The sequence below is a fragment of the Rousettus aegyptiacus genome, unplaced genomic scaffold (genome assembly GCF_014176215.1).
Source record: "Rousettus aegyptiacus isolate mRouAeg1 unplaced genomic scaffold, mRouAeg1.p scaffold_m13_p_17, whole genome shotgun sequence".
Classification (NCBI taxonomy): domain Eukaryota; kingdom Metazoa; phylum Chordata; class Mammalia; order Chiroptera; family Pteropodidae; genus Rousettus; species Rousettus aegyptiacus.
This window is the reverse complement of record NW_023416292.1, coordinates 8,005,866-8,026,879: the sequence shown is the minus strand read 5'-3', so window position 1 is coordinate 8,026,879 and position 21,014 is coordinate 8,005,866. Positions and strand designations below refer to the sequence as shown.

Below are 21,014 nucleotides of genomic sequence, written 5' to 3'. Positions count from 1 at the left end.
CATTTGTACATTGTTAACTCTGTGTCTTAGTTTTTGTTCTGGAATCTAATTGGCCCAGCCCTGGCTATGGGTTGTTTGGCCAGTAGTCCACTCCTGATCTAACATCCTGTGCCTGGGGCCCGGGTCGGGGAGCAGGATTTGGAGTTACATGCTATGTAGAACAGGACACATAAACCTAGATGGGGAAGTTGACCCTAGCTTTCATATGGACAGATATGTCCCCTGCACACCTGCCATGTCCGGGATAAAGTGGATACTTAGATGTCTGTTGTATTAAACTGAGCTGCTCTGGATTCCACTTGGTGCTATATACTATCCTGACCGAGCCATTTACCAAGAGAGTTTTAAAATGACAGAAGAGGCAAATGTAAAACTACTTAAGAAATCTTTTTTTCTAGTACCATTCAATATTTTCGTATTGCTTAATTTGAGTCATCTTTTTTTTTTAAGTTGTGGGAATAAATATTTTAGCAAGGGATCACACAAATAAATTTTTCTTAGCAGTAATTCAGCATGTCACCGACCTCTTTTTTATTAAGTATCATTGACTAGTAAAAAAATCCCTATATTTCTAACACAATTTCATGTATATTCTCATTCTCTTTTATACTTCTCATGAAACAGATTTATCTGTTTTTATTGTTTTAAAATCCTTTAATTTGACACTGACTGAAGATGGAGGTCATGTTTTGGAAACCATGTACTTAGGAGTAACTATCCAGTAAATGCATTGTTTGAGTTTGCTTTTGAAATTAAAATCTCTCTCCCCATTGTAATTTACTGACTTAATCAAAAATCTATTTCTGTAGGATATTAAAATCAGAGACAAAGCAAATAACTATTGAATCTCTAGGGAGTTCAGTTTGTATTGTGCAAAGATTGGGCCCTTGACAATTTAGAAGAGTGATTTTCCTGGATTTTTACTGTTGAAAAACACAATAGAGCAACGAAGTGACTTTTGCTGATATTAAGATTTCAGATGTTTAATTTAGTGTGTCATACTGACTTAGCTTCTTCTTTCTCATCCCATGCTCTGCATTCTCCCCAATATTACCAAATCTTGATCTATCTTTTTTAAAAAATAATTTCTGGTATGGATTTTATTTAGGTTCAGGCAAATCAAACTATTGTTTTCTAGTCTTTGTCTAGCACTTATAGACGACAGGCTTCTTGTTCTCATCATTTATCTCAATCATTATTTTTCTTTTGTTTTCAAAGAAAGGAAAGAATAATTTTTACTCAAATTTGCTTTCTGTAAGAGCACTGATAGCCTTAGTAATCTATAACATTGCAGAGTGTCATGAAGACATGTTCTCTTCTAAGTAAAATATCTCAAGTAAGTAGAAGCACACTGTGAAATATTTATTGTAACCCTCTAAATAACCAGTGTTAGCAGGGAACAATAAATTTGGGTGAACTGCTTGCTGAATGTAGCTTTTATCTGTGTAATTGCTCAAACTGAGTCACTTTTCTAAGTCATTGCTTTAGTTAGTTTCTCCTTTGTTATTTGTGGTAATTATGATGAAAAGCAATTTTCTAATAATTTCTTTTTAGAATATCTCTGGGCTATGTTTTATGGGCAAATAGCGGGTTTGGAATGATTTTCACACATCTGACTACTGCAGTGTAGTTTGGCTCATGCCCCATCAGCTGAAAAAAGTTTATGTGGTGGGGGAGGGGAGTCTTTCCAATTTTTAGATACATGCTTGTCTTATTCTTTAAGGAGGAGTGTGTGGGCTAAGGAAGGTTGAATTTAGGAAACTGTACATTTAATTGCATGCACTCTTGCAGCTAAAGATCCTCAGGGGGGTAAAGAAGGCATCAGAGGGAGGCAGTAGAATCTGGCTAATTTGCATCAAAGACCTGGAGACACAGGGAACTATGAGTTGAGAACCAATGAATAAATCATGGCAAGGGCAGACAGGTTGAACCCACAAATCTTACTGAACAATGTATGAGGGACTTGATCAGTTCAGAAATTTTGAATTTGGATGCAGGCTTGGTGCTTCATACATCATTAGTTGATCAGAAGTTACACATTCTACTTGCAAAAGCCATATATAGTCAAAAGCATATATCTTACCTAGATTTTACTGATTCCAAAGACATAGGTATTTTCTGTATACAGACGGACATGCCAAGATGTAATAATATATTTCTACTGAGGAATCCCTTGACAATGTGACACATTTTTATTTTACACTGAACATCATATCATGTCTCTAAACCCAAATGGTCCCATTGAGTAAAAGCCCAGTACAACATGGTTCACCTGGAATGTGAGTGTCACTTCCCACTTAGTTAAATTTAGAAGGTGTTTCTGCTATTTTTAAAGTGACCCAGGGTCTACAGGGTCCAGCATTTAGAGAAGTGACATTTCAGGGTAGTGACTGGTTTATCACTCCACATGGGTTGGCGCATCTAATTTGTAGTTAGGAATCCAGTTACTTAGAGAGTCAGCTTTTATTGCCGCTAGAAGCATGGAGGTCTTTTGTCCCCGCCGAGACCCACAGAGCTGAAGCAGCTTACCTACACAGCTCATTGGGGGCAACAGTGCCACCAGCACCCAACTTGTTGTTGTCCCCATTGTTTTTCAAATGATGCTCTGAGAACGCTAAGGATTGCTGGGGAATGGGAAGGGCGTCTTTCACTCCTTCTTCATTCATTGGTTTTTACTGTTGACTAGGTTCCTTAGAGCTGCTCCATGTAATCTCACGACCTCTTTCTCACTAGGTGGCCTCTGCTTGTGGAGTGTCCATCTGGTCTCTCTAGCGGTATAACTGGAGTTCTCACATGGCAGCTCATGGCTCCCAAGGGTGCAGAAGCAGAGCTGCCAGAAGCTGCCAGTAAGACACTTGGGCCTGGGATTGACATGGCATCTATTCTATTGCGGTTTATTGGTTGAAGCAGATCACAGGCCCGACCAGATTCAAGGGGCGAGGACTAAACAAAGGCATGAATCCAAGGAAGCACAGTTGTTGAGAAGGCCCACCAGTGTTCACAGTGTTTGTAAACAACTCAGCTCTTTACGGTGATGCTTTGACTGTACTAGCTATCACAGATTCGAGGGCCTGAGACATGTAAGGGGCTAGTTTCTTCTAAAATTTTTTAAAGGAAGAAAGAACGTGAAGAGGATTTACAAATCACAGGCAGTGTTCTGGAAAGGATCATACTGCCTGTTGCTCTGTAGATACTTTATGGAGATTCTCGCCAGTGTCATTTGGCGGTGCCATGAGGCAGGAAAGTGGAAGATGTCTCAATACTCTTTGGGATCTTGGAGCATTGATCTTTGTTAATGTGTCGGAGCCCACTTTATCCTCACTACTCCAGGTTTTTACTCAATTTAAGACTGCCCGAAGGAGTCCAATGAGGGTCACAATACAATATCGGCTTTATTACTCCTTACATGATGGTGCCGTGTGTTTTCCTCCCCAAGCCTAGACTTTGGCTTCTGGGTCATGAACTATGGCCTACTCCTAGGCCAAGAAGCTGGAGCTGACGAAGCAGAGGGCTGGCAGGCCTGCCACAAGTGGATTCTGAGTATCACAGGAGACAAGCAGCTGAAGCCCCCTCTTCAGCTACTGGGGCACAGGCATGTCTGAGAGGCTGAGACACACAGAGTGGATTCCCTTGGCTCTTGAGATACCTGCTGGTGGCCGATCAGTCTACTTAGGGAGGTGTAAGCGAGAAGGATAAAAAAAGGGGTCAAAAGTATCAATTACTTTTACTACTTTCTGGGGGTGGATAGGCACCACTTTCAGTGGAAACTTCAGGTGTAGAAGGATAAGTGTTGACCTCATAAAAACTCTTTATTGAAATAGAGCTTTAGAGAAGTACTCTGTCCTGCCAAACCTAGAGCCCCAGTGTGCCTCCAAGGACTTTGAGGGGGTTGTGGAATTTGCAAGGTGTGGTCCTAATGATTCTGTAAAAGATTGCTGCAGAACGTGATGCAGTTAGGAACATTGGTTTTGGTGTTTGTGATTTTATGTGTCAACTGGGTTATGGGGTGCCCCAGATACTTGGTCAAACATTATTCTGGGTGTTTCTGTTTTTTGAATGCCTTTAACATTTAAATTGGTAGACTTAGTAAAACAGATTGCCCTCCCTAATTGGGGGTGGGGTGCGGCTTAATCAGTTAAAAAGGCCTGAATAGAACAAAAAGACTGACCCTCCCATGAATAAGAGGGAATCCCTCCTGCCTGACTGATTTTGAGCTGGGACATTGTTTTTTTCCCTGGGTTTGAACTGAAACATTGGCTCTCTCTGGGTCTCAAGCCTGACAGCCTTTGGACTGAAATTTGCACCATCGGCTCTTCTGATTCTCATGCCTTCAGACTGAAATTCGAACTATACCATTTGCTCTCTTCCCAACTGCAGTGTCGGGGACTTGTCAGCCTTCATAATCACGTGAGCTGATTCCTTATAATAAATCTCTTTACGTACATATCTCTTCTTGGTTCTGTTTTTCTGGAGAACTCTGACTAAGTACAGCTGTGACTAATAGTCACAGCTTTACTAGTTGTATGATACAAGAAAAATGTCCTTCAACTTGCTAAGCCCTCTTTCAATAACTACAAAAATGGGTTAATACTAGTGCCTGTTGACCCCATGGGGTAATGATCTACTGACTATTAATGCATATTGTTAATGATGATGATGGTGATGATGATGTCTTCTTCATCAATGAAGAATCGCAGATATCCTAACATTTCTCAGTTTAAACTCTCCAATATCTTGTATCCAGATCAGGCCAACATTGATGCAGTCTTGGGAGATTTGTCCATGCACGGATTGCTTCCCTAATTAAGTTTTGCTTGGCTTCAAAATAAGTTTTCATTTACTGAGTCTGGAAACAGTAAGTAATCCCAGAGTAGTTTATGTTTGGATGTTTGGAACACACGTCGCTCCATTTGGCTAGAAAGTCTATTTCACTTCATTAGAGCCCTCTATTTGGCATTCTCAACCAGAAGAACTGTAGCCAGCCACCTGGAGGAATGAGGATGCCTTGCCTAAGCAAAGTTGCTGTCACGAGTCCTTGCACCTGAACTTACATACTTTTTTTCAGAAGATTCTCACTTTCTGAGCTTGTCTATTATTATGGCAGACATTGCTGGAGGCATGATGGCAAATTGACTCAACCCATCTAGGTTCACTTCTTTATTTTATTTAACAAATCTTCTCTTCCTTAGAAGCTACCAGCTTACTGAACTGCAAGGGGAGACTAGTTAAGGGAGACCCCAAACTTCTCAGTAAGTGCTATCTCAAGCTTTTTCAGTTTAAGTTGTCTTTTTGGGTAACTCAATCTCTCTCTTGCGTTCAGATGCCAATTCTTCCTATCACATTGCTTCTCTCCAAGATGGTGTGTGGGATGAAGGCACTCACATGACCTCTGGGGCCTTATTTTTCCTCTCTAGTTTCTTGGGTCTCTGGCATTGGCCCCGGGTATGCTGGTCATTGGGTGATCAGCTGATCTGTGGGGCTCAAGTTTACAGCTGGTTTTTGGATTGAACAGAACTTGCTGCCCTCCTCCTTTCTGTTTCTCTGTCTCTCAGTCTTTCTGTCTCTGTCTCTATCTCTCTCTGTATGTAACTTGATCTAATCTAGGCTCTCACTGGCCTTGAAGCTCAGCTCTTTTATTTGCCTAAGCCCCCAAGTTGATCTTAGGCTTGGACAGTTTGACAAAACATTGCCTTTGTCACTTGACTTCACTGTGATAACCATTTGCTCATGCTACTTCAGCAGCAGTGGGGCAGGGAACTTCTGAATTCTTTGCAGACCCCATAGGAGCTGAGGGAGGCTCAGTAGTGCTAACACGGGCCAGATTTGCTGTGTAGCACCTTTGAGTTACCAGTGTGGTATGGCGTTCTCTCCAACCTGAGTCTCAAATGGGCATCCAGGCACAAAGTCTCCTCCCTTCTGCCCATTCTCTTGTCTCTCCTCCTCTTCTGTTATTCTGTGGAAGCAGGACTGTTATAGAAATAGGTCAGCACACTAAGTTTGCAGAAGTAAGAGATGATAATTTGCAAGCGAGGGAAGAGACACATTGCACAGACAGACAGGAGAGCCCAAGCATTTAGAGGAGAAACCATTACTTCTACCCATGTCGATATTTCCTGAGGGCATCATTGTGTCACAAGGTAGAACCATACTATATGATGATAATAGTGCTAATGTTGACTTGTTAATTAAAGGTCTTATTATACTTAATGTGTTTTTGAAAGGGACATAAATGTTAGGTGTTACAAAGATTTTTATAGAAATGGTCTGATTTTAGTATTTAATGGAATAAGAAGGAGACTATGTAATATAATGATTAAAAGCATGGATTTTGAAGCCAGATAGACCCACGTTTAAATCCCAACTCTAATCTGCTGTAACTGACTGTGTCCTCAGAAGCTCAGTTTCTTCATGAGCAAAATGAAATCCATGATACTTCATTCAGGAAAGTAATACCGTTTCACGAAGACTGTTGTAAAGGTCAAAACCTCCACCTTAATATATAATAAAGTACTTAGTACAGAGCCTGACACACAGAGCAAATATCAATAAATGGCACCTTTCCTCATTGACACTTGGAATATAGCTTACGTGGGATCTCTTAGTTTTGACGATATGTGTGAGGTATTTGTACGGGTAGTCCCCAACCTATAACATTGTGTTTTGGAAGGTAATTTCCAGGTCATTTATTTGTAGTTTATAAGCTAAAGATAATCCAGAATATGTTCTTTTTCAGCCAACCAGAGCCAGGTACATGTGTGTGTGCTAGGGCAGCAGAGGGGTGGCAGGGAGAATTTCTTTCCTGTTAGAGGTAGACGGTCTTCTGACTAGGACTAGAATTCTTCCTTCCGTTTGCTCAAGTCCTTGGCTAAAGAGAGAATACTTAGACTTTCTATCACATAGTGAGAACCTTGTTGCTGGAAGCTATCCTCTTTGCTTGGGTTGCTAGTGAAAACTGTTTTGCAATTTTGAATTCTATGATGAGAAATCCTCCGAGTGGATAGTCATTAGGCTAATGATTCCAAGCTTATGGCACTTTCTGTTTTTCTGTTTCCTTTCTAGAGACAGTGAAGATGCTAGTGGGTGGCCTTAGTTTTTCCCAGATGAGACTTAGGTGAATATGCACCCCCGGGACAGTGGGAATGCTTGAGGCATGGCGAATACCTTTAAAGGATGACCAGAACACTTTTTATGAGAAATCATGGTGCTATCTGGAGCTTGAAATATATCCTGCTTTCATTTCTTAGTAATGAGAAATTTAATCAATACCTTAATCTTTTCTGATTACATTCATTAAAAATTAATAATATACTTATTTTTATCAAAGTAATATATTCTCATGGTTAAAGTAATCAAACTGAAGAGCGTATAAAGAAAAACAACCATCCTTTGTCCCTTTGCCCATCCTGCTTACCAGAGGCCACATGTTCTAATTTTAGCTGTTAGTCTTCTTATAGTTTCTTCCACGTCTCTAAATAACATGCATCACAGCTATTTCTAGATTTATCAATTTTAGACATTATCTTGTCACTTCTGTTAATTTAGCTGTTTTTAGCTCACTTTACTTACTTTCTACTCCCTCCTCTTATGATTATAGTGCTCCCTTAATGGTTATTTTTGCAACTTTAAATTATTAATACCTTTTCTTTTATTATATCAGCTCTAGACACCATCTCATGCTTGTTCTCTTTTCTCTCTCTAAGCTTATCATTTGTATTTTTACAGTGTCAGAATCGATGAGGTTATATTCAGATATTTATAATGAAATATTTCATGCTTTGAGTATATGTTAGTTTTAAGAACTGGAAATTTCGCGGTGTTTACATTATTATGACAGTAATGTGACATGCCATATTTTGCTTTCCCCTCTTGCACAGCTTTTTTTTTGATGCTGCTAATTTATTTTCCTGCCCCCCCCATTAAATGTCTTTACCGAACGTTTATGTTATTTATCCCTAGATAACTCTCTTCTGCAACTTCCGTTCTCTGAACCATTCCGCACTGAATGCTTTCTATCAGCTTTCTTCCCTGCGTCCTACATTTGGAGCCACTTTTCTCTAGTCTGCACGTTGTCTTCTTTCTTGCGTTATTCCCTCAGTTTTGCCTCGAGTAACTTCCTGAGAAAGGCTATATGGGAAATAAATTTCCTAGCTCTTTGCATACCTGAAAATATCATTATTCTATCCTAATGCTTAATTGTTTTAATTTTTAAAGTCTTCTGGCCTTTTCTCATGTTGTTCATCGTGTCGTTCCTATTGGGATGCATGTCTTTCTTCCTCTTGGATTGATCCTCTGTGTCTTATTTTTTTCTTATGTTTCTTGTCTCTTTCTCTTTCTATCCTACAGTCTGTGAGACTTTATTAATGTTGAATTTTTAATTATTACCCCCTTTCAATTCGAAGGAGTTTTTGTTTTTTTTCTCTTATGATTTTTTTACCCATTGCATCCTAGTTTTGTTTTATGGATGCAATATCTCTTGAATCTCTTGAAGTATACTAATTAGAGATTTTTTCCCCTCTCTTTGATCTCCCCCACCCCCTTCCACTCCTGACCTATGGATGTTGCCATTTTCCCCTTAAGAACTGGATCTCTGAAGGTGAGGTGTCTCCTCCCACACGCTTGGCATGCACCTGAGGCCAGGTGCACCCAGGGCCTGGTGCACCTAGGGTATGGTCCATGGCTCCACCTGAGGCACAAACCCAGGACCTTCTGCGTGTAAAGCAGATGTGCTAACCTCCACACTATGGAGCCACCCTCATTAGGGATTTTTTTTTTAAGTTCTTCTTTGTTTCCTGTATTTTTCTGCTTTTTCCGCATTCATTTTTTTCTGTTGATATTTTACTCTATTCTTATTTTGTGTGCGCGTGTGTGGATTTTTACTTTTCTCATTTATTTACTTTTATTTTAGTAAGGTATAGAATAGGAAAGAAAATAAACACAGATAGCTAAACCATTATTTATAACTGGCTGTTCTTCCTTCTTAGTACCTAATCTCAGTGGGGCATTACCCGTGAAAAAGTTCACTCAGTTTTTCCCTCCTACTCTAGGTCTTCTTAGAGAAATTAATTATAGTCTTAGGAATCAAGAGAAATAGTTAAACTGACTAGACTTTATATACACTCAGGGGTAATTTAGTGAGTTTTGCACTTCTTTTTAAGGCTTAGTTGCTCAGTTCAAGAAATGTGAGTTTATTTAAGGAGAGAGACCCACATGAAGGGTTGTTCTGTCTATGGAACAAACTCAAAGACCTTAAGCCTGAAGACCCTTCCTTGTCTGGTCTTTAGGCTCATCATCTTATTTCTGGCTTCTCTTTGTCTATCTATATCAGTCTGCTATGTGTTCCATGGTTTACTGACTATATTAAGTCCACTATTGAGACCTACTGCTCAGAAAAAAAGATTCCTTTCAAAATATTAGTGCTCAATTACAATGTACCTGGTCATCCAAGGGCTCTGATGGAGATGTACAGTGAGATTGATGTTGTTTTCATGCCTGCTAACACAGCATCCATTCTGCAACCCGTGGATCGAGGAGTATATTGACTTACAAGTCTTATTATTTAAGAAAGACATTTTGAGTCTACGGCCATGCTACCCTGAACATGCCCAATCTCGTGTGATCTTGGAAGCTAAGCAGGGTCAGGCCTGGTTAATACTTGGATGGGAGATCACCTAGGAATACCAGGTGCTGTAGGCATTTAAAAAAAAAATAAATGCATTTCGTAATGTGATAAACATTCTAGTAGTGATTCCTCTGATGGATCTGGGCGATGTAAATTGCAAACCTTGTGGAAAGATTCACCATTCTGGATGCCATTGAGAACATTCGTGATTCAGGGAGAGGTCAAAATATCAACATTAATAACAGTTTGGAAGAAGTTGATTTCAACCCTCATGGATGACTTCGAGGGGTTCAAGACTTCAATGGAGGAAGTAACTGCAGATGTGATGGAAGTAGCAAGACAACTAGAATTAGAAAATGGAGCCTAAAGATGTGACTGAATTGTCACAATCTCAAGACAAAACTTTAGCAGATGAGGAGTTGCTTCTTACGGATGAGCAGAGAAAGCAATTTCTTGACATGGAATCTACTCCTGGTGGAGATGCTGTGAAGACTGTTGAAATGACAACAAAGGATTTAGAATATTAAATCAATGTAGTCGATAAAGCAGTGGTAGGGTTTGAGAATTTTGACTACAAGTTTGAAAGAAGTTCTACTGGGGGTAAAATGCTATCAGATAACATCACATATTACAGAGAAATCGTCATGAAAAGAAGAGTCAGTGTATGCAGCAAACTTCATTATTGCCTTCTTTTAGAAATTGCCACAGCCACCCCAACCTTCAGCAACCACCACCCTGATCAGTGAGCAGCCATCAACATTGAGGCAAGACCCTCCACCAGCAAAAAGAGAAAGACTTACTGAAGGCTCAGATGGTAGCATTTTTTAGAAATAAAGTATCTTATTTAAGGTGTGTACACTGTTTTTTTTTTTTTTTGTTAGACATAATGCTATTGCATGCTTAATAGACTACATTATAGTGTAAACATAACTTTTACAGGTACTGGGAAACCAAAAAATTTATGATTCATTTTTTTATGACTTTCACTTTATTTTGGTGGTCTGGAACCTAACCTGTAATATCTGTGCAGTATGCCTATATTTGGGAGAGACGGAGGGAAGAACTGGTTGTAGATTTTCATTGAAAGCGCATTTATAAAATTAGCAGGTTTATAGATTAACTGCATGAAAGTTGCATTTATATTGCTTTTAAATCGATCAAGGCATTCTCAAGAACAGATTACCATATTTGGTTATTCTTCCTTTCTTCCCTCCTCCACTTCTCTCCTCACAGACAAAGGGATGGTTACCCATATTATGAATAAATTGTAAATGCTATACTAGAACAAAATCAACCTCCCAATTAAATGAGGACATTATTCGTGACCATTATTTCACTCTAAGTAGTATACATATATAAACAAAACCCCATGCAGGTTACAACAAGAGAAGGCTATAGAAGGGTATGTGCCCATTTATCTCTCCCTCCCTCCCTCCCTCCTTCCCTTCCTCCCTTGCTTTCTTTTATTTCTTTTTAAAATGGGTGACTCTGCTGTGCAGAGGAGAGGGCCAAGCTAAAATAATGATTACATTTTAGTTCTGATGTTATTTGCTTAATTTAAGGTCTTGAAAGAAAAGAGGGACAGTTGATTTCCTTAGTACAAAAAGTATCAAAGACTTTTGATCTTCGAAACTGTGGGAAGTGGTGAGAACACACTAAGCAGCCAATTTATCTGGCCTACTTAATCCCTGCAACAGAAACGAATGGTGAGCTGGTGCTCTGTGAAAGAGCTCAGACATGTGGCTTCTGTGGCTACGGAATCTCAAAATCAGCAAGAACGTTTTGACATTACGAGCATCTCGATCAGGCTCTACAAAGCTCTAGTATTAAGAGGAGCTAGTCACTTCCTTGCCAAGTGGAGGGCTCTCTTTGGTATGAGTGTTCCAAGAGGCACTCGGCTGTTCCCTTCCTCTGTCTCTTTACGAATGCCTTTTTCTCCTAGGATGGGCAAATGCTGATCAGGGTCAATAAGGCCAATGTGTAGCTTCTGTCTGAAAGACTGACAAGCCTAAGGTGCTGGATGGAGCCCAGAAGAAATTACTTCGGGTACTCTCTTGCTCCGTATTACTAGAATAACTTTCATTGAGATGAAAAATGCAGACTAAAATACGTCTCATGGGAATCACTGGATTTCTTCAGGATTCATCAGTCTTGGGGGATGGTAACCTAAGCATTTGCATTCAAAATATTCACTGTAAAGCAGTGGTTTTTTGATATTCCTCGAAGAGCCATTTTCCTTTTCAAGAGACTGTTGTGGAGGGAAGCAAAATCACCTGGCTTGGTTGATATTATTTATGTCCTCATTGAATCTCAACTAATGTCTCACCTCATGTGCCCTTTTCTTCTTCTTCTCCTCCTCCTTCTTCTTTTTTTTTTAAACAGATACAAATTTTGTGTTGGGGAATGCCCAGATAGTGGACTGGCCTATCGTGTACAGCAATGATGGATTTTGCAAGTTGTCTGGCTATCACAGGGCGGAAGTGATGCAAAAAAGCAGTACCTGCAGGTATTTATGATCGGGGCTGTTCTGTTGGACAATCCATCGCGGTATCTTTAGAAAGATGAAAGTGGCTTACTCAGTGTGAGAATCGCCTGCCTCGCATTCAGTGTGTATTCAAGAATGTTTATGATGATACCACCTCCAGTTCACACACTGTGCGGGGAAAATCAGACTTAAAACATGGTTCCCACCATTGATGAACTTGCAGTGAGGTGGCGGGAAACTGTAGAAGAACTGAGGAAAATTGTTTTATCTATAAAATGTGAACTCAGGAGTTTATGAGATATGAGATAAAATTTAACGCGAAAGTTAGGAGATTAAATAGAATTAAGTCAAACTTATATGATTAAATTAATTTTAAGATTTGTGGTTATTTTTAGAAGAATAGCTACAGTGTTGGAGACAAGGACCTTATTCATAGAACTTTTCATTGGAAAACAGGAGAGAACCGATATTTTGTTGCCTTCTAATTTTTCTTACATCTCTTTCTGATCCCGAACTCAGAAGCTGAGGCAAATGGTGCTTGTAGTGTCGTTTGTGTATTTGACAGGGTACTGACCAGCAGCAAGGGCCTTTGGGCCTTGGTGTTAGGACAGCTCCTTATAAGCATCTTCAAGGTGTGGAGTGGAACAGCCTTAGACCTTGCCTTCAGGGCCCTGTCAGAGTCTCGGCTCAGCTCTGCCTTCGGCTGCTCTCACTCCCCTCCTTCTTCAGAGACTTCTGTCTTCAGTATGTTTGCATGAAGCAGAATCATTTTCCCAATCCTGCCAAATCAACAAATAAATTCATCTATGAAGGGCGATTATCTCTGGTTTTCAGAAGTTGCATTTTCATGCTACTAAGTCAGCCAAGTAACTAGATTGGTGCAAAGTATGAAATGTTTTGAATATACTGTTTTCTTAAATTTTAGATTTTTGGAACTAGGAAGTAGAAAGTTTAAGATCCCCCCCTCCCCCGCTCAAAGGTTTAGAAATCATGGCTCTTTAGTAGTACGATAGAATTCTCATATATTCTTGGTATGCTCTGTCCTCGTAAGTGTCTATATCTGCATCTACATCTATATACGCACACTTACAGGAAGAAAATCAGATAAATTTGCTAACTTAGCCAACTTTTCTTTAATGTACAATTCTAAGAAAACTTTTTAATTCCCTGAAGGAGTCCCTCTCGAAAAATAAAGTAAACATATGCAGTGCTAGCTGTATTTCTCATAGCTCAGGAGGCTCTTTTGCTTAATTCTTGCATTGGAGGCATCTGAAACCTAATGTCTAGGAAAAGGGAACGTAACACCTACCAGTAAACTATGGCTTGAAAAGTACCTAAGATGAATGAAAGCTGCATGTCATTATGGCACTTCGCTTATTTGAAGGCTCCATTTTACAGCCATTTGTTTTATCTCGTGAAGGAAATTGTCAGCATATATACCATCATATCACTTAAACGGAGGTCACTTATTTAGCAAATTAACTCCGAGAATGTGGGAGGAAGCTAAAAAAGGCCTCTGAGCAACCTGCTAAATAAAATGATCATATTTCTTAAGTTTTTTACCTCCTAGGAGAAAACCTCTTATTTTCAGGCAGGGCTGATTTAGCCTTGATCTATTCTTCTTTTAAAAGCTAATTCAACAAGCTTGGTTATTTCTTTTCCTGGTTTATAGGTGAAGAGCACAACCCAAAGGCGGAATGCTACATGAGATAGGCACAGAGGAACCATAGACAATAACAGCTCTCAGTGGGCTGGAAAGGGATGTAATCATAGAAGTGCCAGAGAATTCATTAAAAGTAGATATCTAGGGCCCTTTTGTTGGAAATCGGAAGCCTGCAGTAAGCCCTGGGCTGTTCCAGTATCATGCTAAGCATGGCACTTGACCTGGTGGTTCAGGAATTGCACTTGATAACATCTCAGGTTCTTTTTAGCTCTGAAATTCTATGATTCTGTGATTTAAGTCATCAGGAAAAAGTTAGATTGCATTTGGCAGGCATAGTTGTAGAAGACGCGGAGGATACTGTTTAGGATCCCATGCCTCTGTTCTACCTCACCTAAGACTTGAGGATTGATTGAGCAGTGCTGTTCTCCCTATCGTCACCTGAGGCCTGGGCTGGGCAGGGGAGATGCTCGATGGGCCCATGAGGAGCCTTTTTCAGAGAACTGGCTTTTCCAGCCCCATTGAGAGATGACTTTTCTCCTTTTGCCCTTTGTTAGTGTCCTGTGCCATCCTTCGCTCTGACTAGTTGAGGGTATGTCTTGTTCCTAGAGGAACAAACCTTGATTTTCAGACGATTTTCAGTATGGGGCCCAGCAGTTTCCTGCCTCTGTCAAGAACTGATACTAGTGGGTAGGAGCTTTACTCTCCAGAGTTTTCTCTAATTGCTTTTTCCTTCTTAGTCTGCTTTTCTCCTAACATGAGTAGTAGAGAAGTGTATTAGTAAGAATTTGTAGGATTTCGTCATCTCAATTTTTTTCAATGCTTTTCTTCTTTTTTTCTTTTTTCTTTTTCTTTTTTTGTTTTCTGGTGGGAAGATGGTAGAAAAACGAGCTGCATGGACAGTGGCTGAATCGTTTGGTTCTTTCTTTAGCTCTGTCTTAATGTTTAGAGCATCAAATTGCACCCCTTTTCTTGTTTGGCTGGTGACTATTTGTGATTTTTTTGTTTATTTTGTTGTAATTAGAAGGAAAAAAGTGCCCCAAATTTACTCTGCATCTTTCCTAAGAGTTCTTTCAGGATAAAATTTAAATTACTTCACGAGTCTTGTTAGGCGTGTTCTCCTCCACGGTCTGGCCTAGGCTCACCTCTATGTAATCTGCTGCACAGTTTCCCCTCGCTGTCCACAGCCCAGACTGAACTACATACATTCGGGTTCCAGAATGAACCTCGGTCTCACCTCTGTGCCTTTGTGCATGTCCATCATTTGCCTTGAATGTTCATTTCCCTCTTTTTCTCAGCTCATATCCACCTGCTCTTTAGATCTTATTTGTCCTTACCTCTGGGAGGACACTCTGACAGTGCTCTGTGACTACTCTGTATTCTGTAATCCTTTTGCATTGACCATCCTATTTTCCGATCTACTCGTTTCTAGTGTGTCTCTCTTATTAGACTGTTTTTGGGGGGCAATGATGGAATCTTGATCACAGTCGAATCAGTAAATGCTTTTTGACGGAATGTTTTCTGTGTATGTGAGTGCGTGTGTGTGTGTGTGTGTGTGTGTGTGTGTGTTTATTCCACATAGCGCAGTTCTAGGTATAAACAGATATTTAACATATTCTGGTAGAATAATTAATATTCGTTAACCTAACTGGAGCTCTTTGGTTGATTTGCAGTTTTATGTATGGGGAGCTGACCGATAAAGATACAATCGAAAAGGTGCGGCAAACGTTTGAGAACTATGAGATGAATTCCTTTGAAATTTTGATGTACAAGAAGAACAGTGAGTATTCAAGCCATTCTGAACCATATCTTAATGCGCTTGGCATAGTGAAATATCTCCTCTTCCTCTGTTGCTGTCTTGGGTCTCCTGTCCCACCAGCTAAATGTTGTTACCTAAAGCCATCGTGTGCATTGGGATAAATGGTATGGATTGATGAGTCAGACTGTTCCTCACGGGAGCATTTGAACTGGTCACTAACCAATCAAGTCTTCTTAATCTTTTTCCTGCCAAGATTAGTGTTTCAGTGCCGATTTACTTATGGCGAGTTGCTGGCTTAACACACTTGTAGACTTCACAACTTCTTGGGGGAAGAGATGGGACAGAAACTGTCCATTTCATCTTTGTCTCTGTCTCCCACAGCACCTAGCACAGTAGGTAATACCAATAGGTACCCAATTAAGAGTTTCTGAATAAAATTTTGTTCTCCTGATGACCTCGGTTTTTTGTCAGAGATGGTATTAATAGTCACTGTGCATTGTTAATTTGTACTTGTTTTGTTTACAATTACTTCCACAAAGTATGTTTAATGAAGTTTTAGGTCATTAGCCATACGTAAGTACAAAACTTACTTTTCCCTTGGGAGAATGGAGATTAGCAATATTAGAAATATGGAAAGTGGGGCATACAGCTGTAACAGGGCTGCAGAGATGTCGGATAGTGCTTTTTTTGTTTGTTTTTAAACGCTATTTTGTTTGTAAAGAATCCTGTTCTTTATATGTAGGATTGAATGGTAGGTTATAGGTTCAGTAGAACGTTTCCAGAACGGCCCAGATGGCATATGAGGATGTGTTTATTTTGGTGGCATTCAGAGTGATGAGTTTTGCTCTGGAGAGCAGGGCACATGCTGCCTTTATCCGGAAGGAGCTGGGGCATTGTTTTCAGTCTGGCATGCTGAAGCAGGCACCCGAGAGGACCACCGCGTTGCAGATGCTGCTTTGAGAGATTAGCTCTGGGCATCTACAAATTCGAGAGGGTTGTCCCTGTAGCTTTTATGCTAGAGATGTTGCCTTGCTCCATCTCACTTTTTCAGCCAGGAGGTCTAGCTCCTACCCCACTGTTTGGCATAAGAAAATTGAGGTGAAAGACTGTGAATAGCTCTATGCCAGTCCTTCCACTACAAGGAACACAACTCGACTCAAGGCAACAGCTCTGACCAGGAGCATGCCAGCGGTGGCCTTCTCTGCACATGTGCCCAAGCTAATGGTATAAATGAAAGGTTTTCCATACTAGCAGCTTTGTATACTGAATGGTGTGGAGTTCCTCATGACATAGAATACTGATTAGGTAGGTGTATCACTAAAGTAATGCCTTGCATTTATGTTTTGCTACAGAGGTTTTAAGCTTCATTAAACTGTGTGTTTAACTTGTCCAAATTTCACCATATGTGTTTGGCACAAAAGGGAGAGTTAGTGATTTTGCTCGCCATTCCCTTCAGTGAGCCTGTGCCCCAGAGTGAGTGTGAGATGAGAGAAGGGAATCTGCAGTTCCTTCCGTCGCCTCCAGGACTGAAGGCCTTGTGTTGCATCTCATCCCACTGAAGGTGATTCTGGAGTTTAAAGTTGTGTACTGTAGGTAGACCTGGCCTCTGCATGTAGGCCAGTTAGTTCAGCTGATGTTCTATAAAATATCAGCATCTTTTCTCTCCCTGGAGGTTGAGGTGGTCTTACTGAGAGATGCATGGCAGCCTCGGCACAGGGCTGCTCCTTAAGGTGATGTTAAAGCATTTTCAAGAGTAATCATGGTCATGTGCAATTTCTGCCTTACTCTTTGACGTTAGAAAATAAACTGGAGAGTATGATTCCACTCTGTTTTAAAATGTTGATTCTCTAAGCCTTGTGAAGTAGGCAGGGCTGATGCCGTTTATTTCCATAGTATAAAGAGTTAGATGGTTTCATACCTTACCTGAGGTCATGCACAGCCAGGACCTGGTTTCCAGTGCTCGTTCCATGGCCATTTTTCCGAGACTGGGACAGTGTAACTGTGAGTGCAAGACAAGGCCACCTCATATGGTAGCCCAGGTAACACACTGTATAGGGGACAGCTGGAAACCGGCTTGCCCCTAGAACTGCATCTGTGCTGAGGGAGGAGCTTCTCTTTCTAATTTACACGGAGATATCTAGTGGGTGAGCAGAGGTTCCACAGAAGGCTAAGCCTGAACATAAAACGCGAAGCATGAAATTGAGGCAGATAGTGTCGGTTTCTTCCTAGGAACCTGCTCCCTGCTCCCTGCTCCCAACTCCTCCAAATCTCGCCCTCCCCTGAGGAATTGAGAAACTTGAAATTATTTATTATGCTTGGGACTTTTATGTGAGTTGCACCAAATTTTATATATATATATTTTTAAGTTTTGTATTGACCAGCTAGCTATGTCAGACACTAGACTCGCTGCCAGGGATGCGGTTACAGAAAGACAGACACAACCTCTACTCTCACAGCGTTTGCAGGGGTCAGGGCAGCATCCACAGGACAGAGCTATGAGTGTTTTGATGGCGACAGCACATGGAGGATTACTTAACCCCAACTTAGGAGGTCAGGGAAGGAAGTCTTCCTAGAAGACAGGAAATCTATGCAGAAACTGAACGATAGGTGTCACGTAGGCAGAGAGAAGGGCGAAGAGTACCCCAGGCTGATGAAAGGCACAAAGCGGGGCTTCTCAGACTCTGACATGCGTGGGAAATCACTTGCGAATTGAAATTCTACGTCTCTTCGGTGAGTTAGGGGAAGGGCCAGAGATTCTGCACCCAGGCGATGGCGGGGCTGCTGTGCATGTGTCAGTCTGAGTAGCCAGGACAGAAAGCAACTACGGCGAAGACTGACTTCCATCCCTACAGGGCGTATCTTTCTTCATGGCACCCAGCACAGTACCTGACACAAAGAAAGTGGTCCCCCCAAACTCACGGAGTAATTACATTGAAATCTAAATAAATGAGGGGTAACCAGTGGGGCTGCCAGGTTAGTGAGAGCCGGTAACACAGCCGCATTAAAGAGTTTAGAGTTTGTCATAAGAGCAGCAGTTGTGAGGAGAGAGGATGGGGGTGAGGTGCATTGAGAGGTTTTATGAAGGGTTAAGTATATAATTGGATTTTCATTTTAGAAAGATGATTCCTGTAGAGTGTGGAGATGGAATGGAGCATAGGAAACTGGAGGATGGGCCTGTTAGAAATCACCGTGGTGATAAGATGAGTGCGGCCTGCTCAGGAGAGGAGGCAGATGAGATAGTGAGATGCTGGGGATGGAGGGGAAATTGGGAGGAGGCTGACTATGGTGGTGACCACTGACTGGCTCTTCCCTCAGTTTGCCCGGCTTCACGCAGTGCCCAGGAAGTGGGAAGCACAGCGCTTCCTGTTAGGAACTTCTTGTCTGGCCTGAAGTAAAACTAACCAAGAATCTAGTACGGAGCCTGGCCTGGAAGAGGTGCTCAGCGAATGTTTGAATGGCTTTGAACTTGAGATCAAATATGTGGTGACAGAAAGAAATCTAACTATGGGCAGTGAATACACAATGCAAAATATATATGACTTACCGTTGAATTGTACACTTGAAACTTGTTGGATTTCATTAGCCAATGTCACCATAATAAATAAAATTTTTAAAAAAAGGTAAATGATTTTTTTTTTTTTAAAGGAACTTGATAGTTACCAAGAAACAGATGAGTGAAGAAAAGTATGTAATTCAGAGAGAGGGCATCGGAGCTGAGGAGTGAGCAATGTGGGGCCGAACTGGCCCGTGATGGAGTGGGAGGAGCAGACTGAGCATAAGCGGGTAGGAGGAGAGAAAGGAGGAGGCAGGGTTTGCTTCTATTTTTAAACTTTGTGGTTCATTAGCTTGAAACTTTCATCATTTTTAGCAGTCTTGAGTCCCTTGGGGAAACCCTCCCCCACTCCGTTGAGATTTTAAAATGTGAAATGTCATCAACTAAAAGAATGTTTATTTTTCTTTCTCATTTTTAAATTAATGCATTTTTACAGTGGAGAATAAAGGAAGGCATAAAGAAGAAAAATGGTCACCCCAAAGACAAAGATTCAGAGGAATACTACTATCCTCTTAACTTTTTGGTGTGTTTCTTTTTAGTTTTTGTCTGTGCACATGTTACATAATTGAGATTTTGACATATATGCAATTTGAAATTATACAATTATGCAATCTTTTATCACAAAAATATTCCCATCATTAAAATTCCTCAAAAACATAATTTGGAATTTTATTAATACTTCTGTTACTGGGTATTTATAAAGCTCTAAATTTTCTTTATTAAGTGCAATGTTAAGGTGAAGATATTTGTGCAAAGGTATTTTGTGGACATTATGAAATATTTCCTAGAAGTTGAGAATTACTAGGTCAAGGGATATGAACTAAGGTTTCTGGGACATTTTGTCAAATAGTGTTCTGGGAATCGAAACCATTTCCAAGTTTACTTGAATATTATGAGCATCCAACTCCGTGCCATGCCAGCCTAAAACAGTGTAACTCTTAAATTATCAAATTGCCAACAATTAATTTTTTTAATTTAATGAATATTTTTAATGTGAGTGAGATTCAAATTTTTTTCCTATTTACTATCCATTTGAAATTATACTTTTTAATGTTAATTGTCCAGATTCTTTGCCCATGTATTCTATTTAATTCCAGTGATTTTCTTACTGATATTTTACAAGCTCTTAATAAATTGTTTTGATTCTTTTTTCGCCTTCTCCCATTCTGTAGTATTGGCAAGCATAACTTTGTAGAAAGGATTGTCTATTGATAAGCATTAATATTTGTCCTACCTTTAGGGGGTGTTGGGAGTAGAAGGCTTCATGGTGTGTTTTGGAATGAGTGTATAGATACCATTAAATATCTCGAAAGATGGATTATTTAAAAAGTTTCTTTCTATCTATTGGACAGTCTGACCAGTAACCCTGGACATTTTGGTTTGCTATATATTCTGTATCGTTACTTGATTCATTTTCAGTATGGTAGATAATTGTCTTACATCAGCGACAGTTGTCATTAATAAACTCATTCAGTATTCTTGTGCCAGTCAGTTAGTTTTTCCGTTTTTCAAATGAGAACGTCAAGAGGTATCAGCCTCAAGTGAAAGCAGTACACCCTCTGGGGAACAGTTACCAGTGTGGGACTGACTCCATGACTTGTGGCTAGGCTGGTGGCCCTATGTTGGGGAGCTCTGGATCAGCATCTCCACCAGACAAGCCCTGAGAAAGTCATCTTGTAGCATTCTACCAAGCCAGAAAGAAGCTGCTGGCCAAGGACCTATTGATTACCTACTGTAGGCCTATGGGTTTGAGCCAGAGAGATCCAGACAGAAGAAATTGAGTGTCCCTTGGAGGAGGTTACAATCTAGTTGTGGAGAAAAATCTAATAGGAAAATAGTCTTATTTTGCCTAGTTTCCTAATGGATTGTCTTCTGCTTATTCAGTGCTAGGAGCTATAGGGGATATCGATCCTAAATCACACACAAAATGAAAAAAAT

General features: G+C 40.4%; 1 protein-coding gene and 1 pseudogene across 2 annotated transcripts in view; both read left to right on the top strand.

The window, feature by feature from the left end:
- The window catches only part of KCNH1 (potassium voltage-gated channel subfamily H member 1), a 297,899-nt gene that overhangs the window by 11,187 nt on the left and 265,698 nt on the right, over nt 1-21,014 (top strand). For both annotated transcript variants that reach the window (XM_016158549.2, XM_016158548.2), the window contains exons 2-3: nt 12,002-12,125; nt 15,438-15,544. In XM_016158549.2, coding sequence (XP_016014035.1) covers nt 12,002-12,125; nt 15,438-15,544 — 231 coding nt within the window. The remainder of the gene's footprint in view (nt 1-12,001; nt 12,126-15,437; nt 15,545-21,014) is intronic.
- On the top strand, nt 9,575-9,693 carry LOC118613187 (annotated as a pseudogene).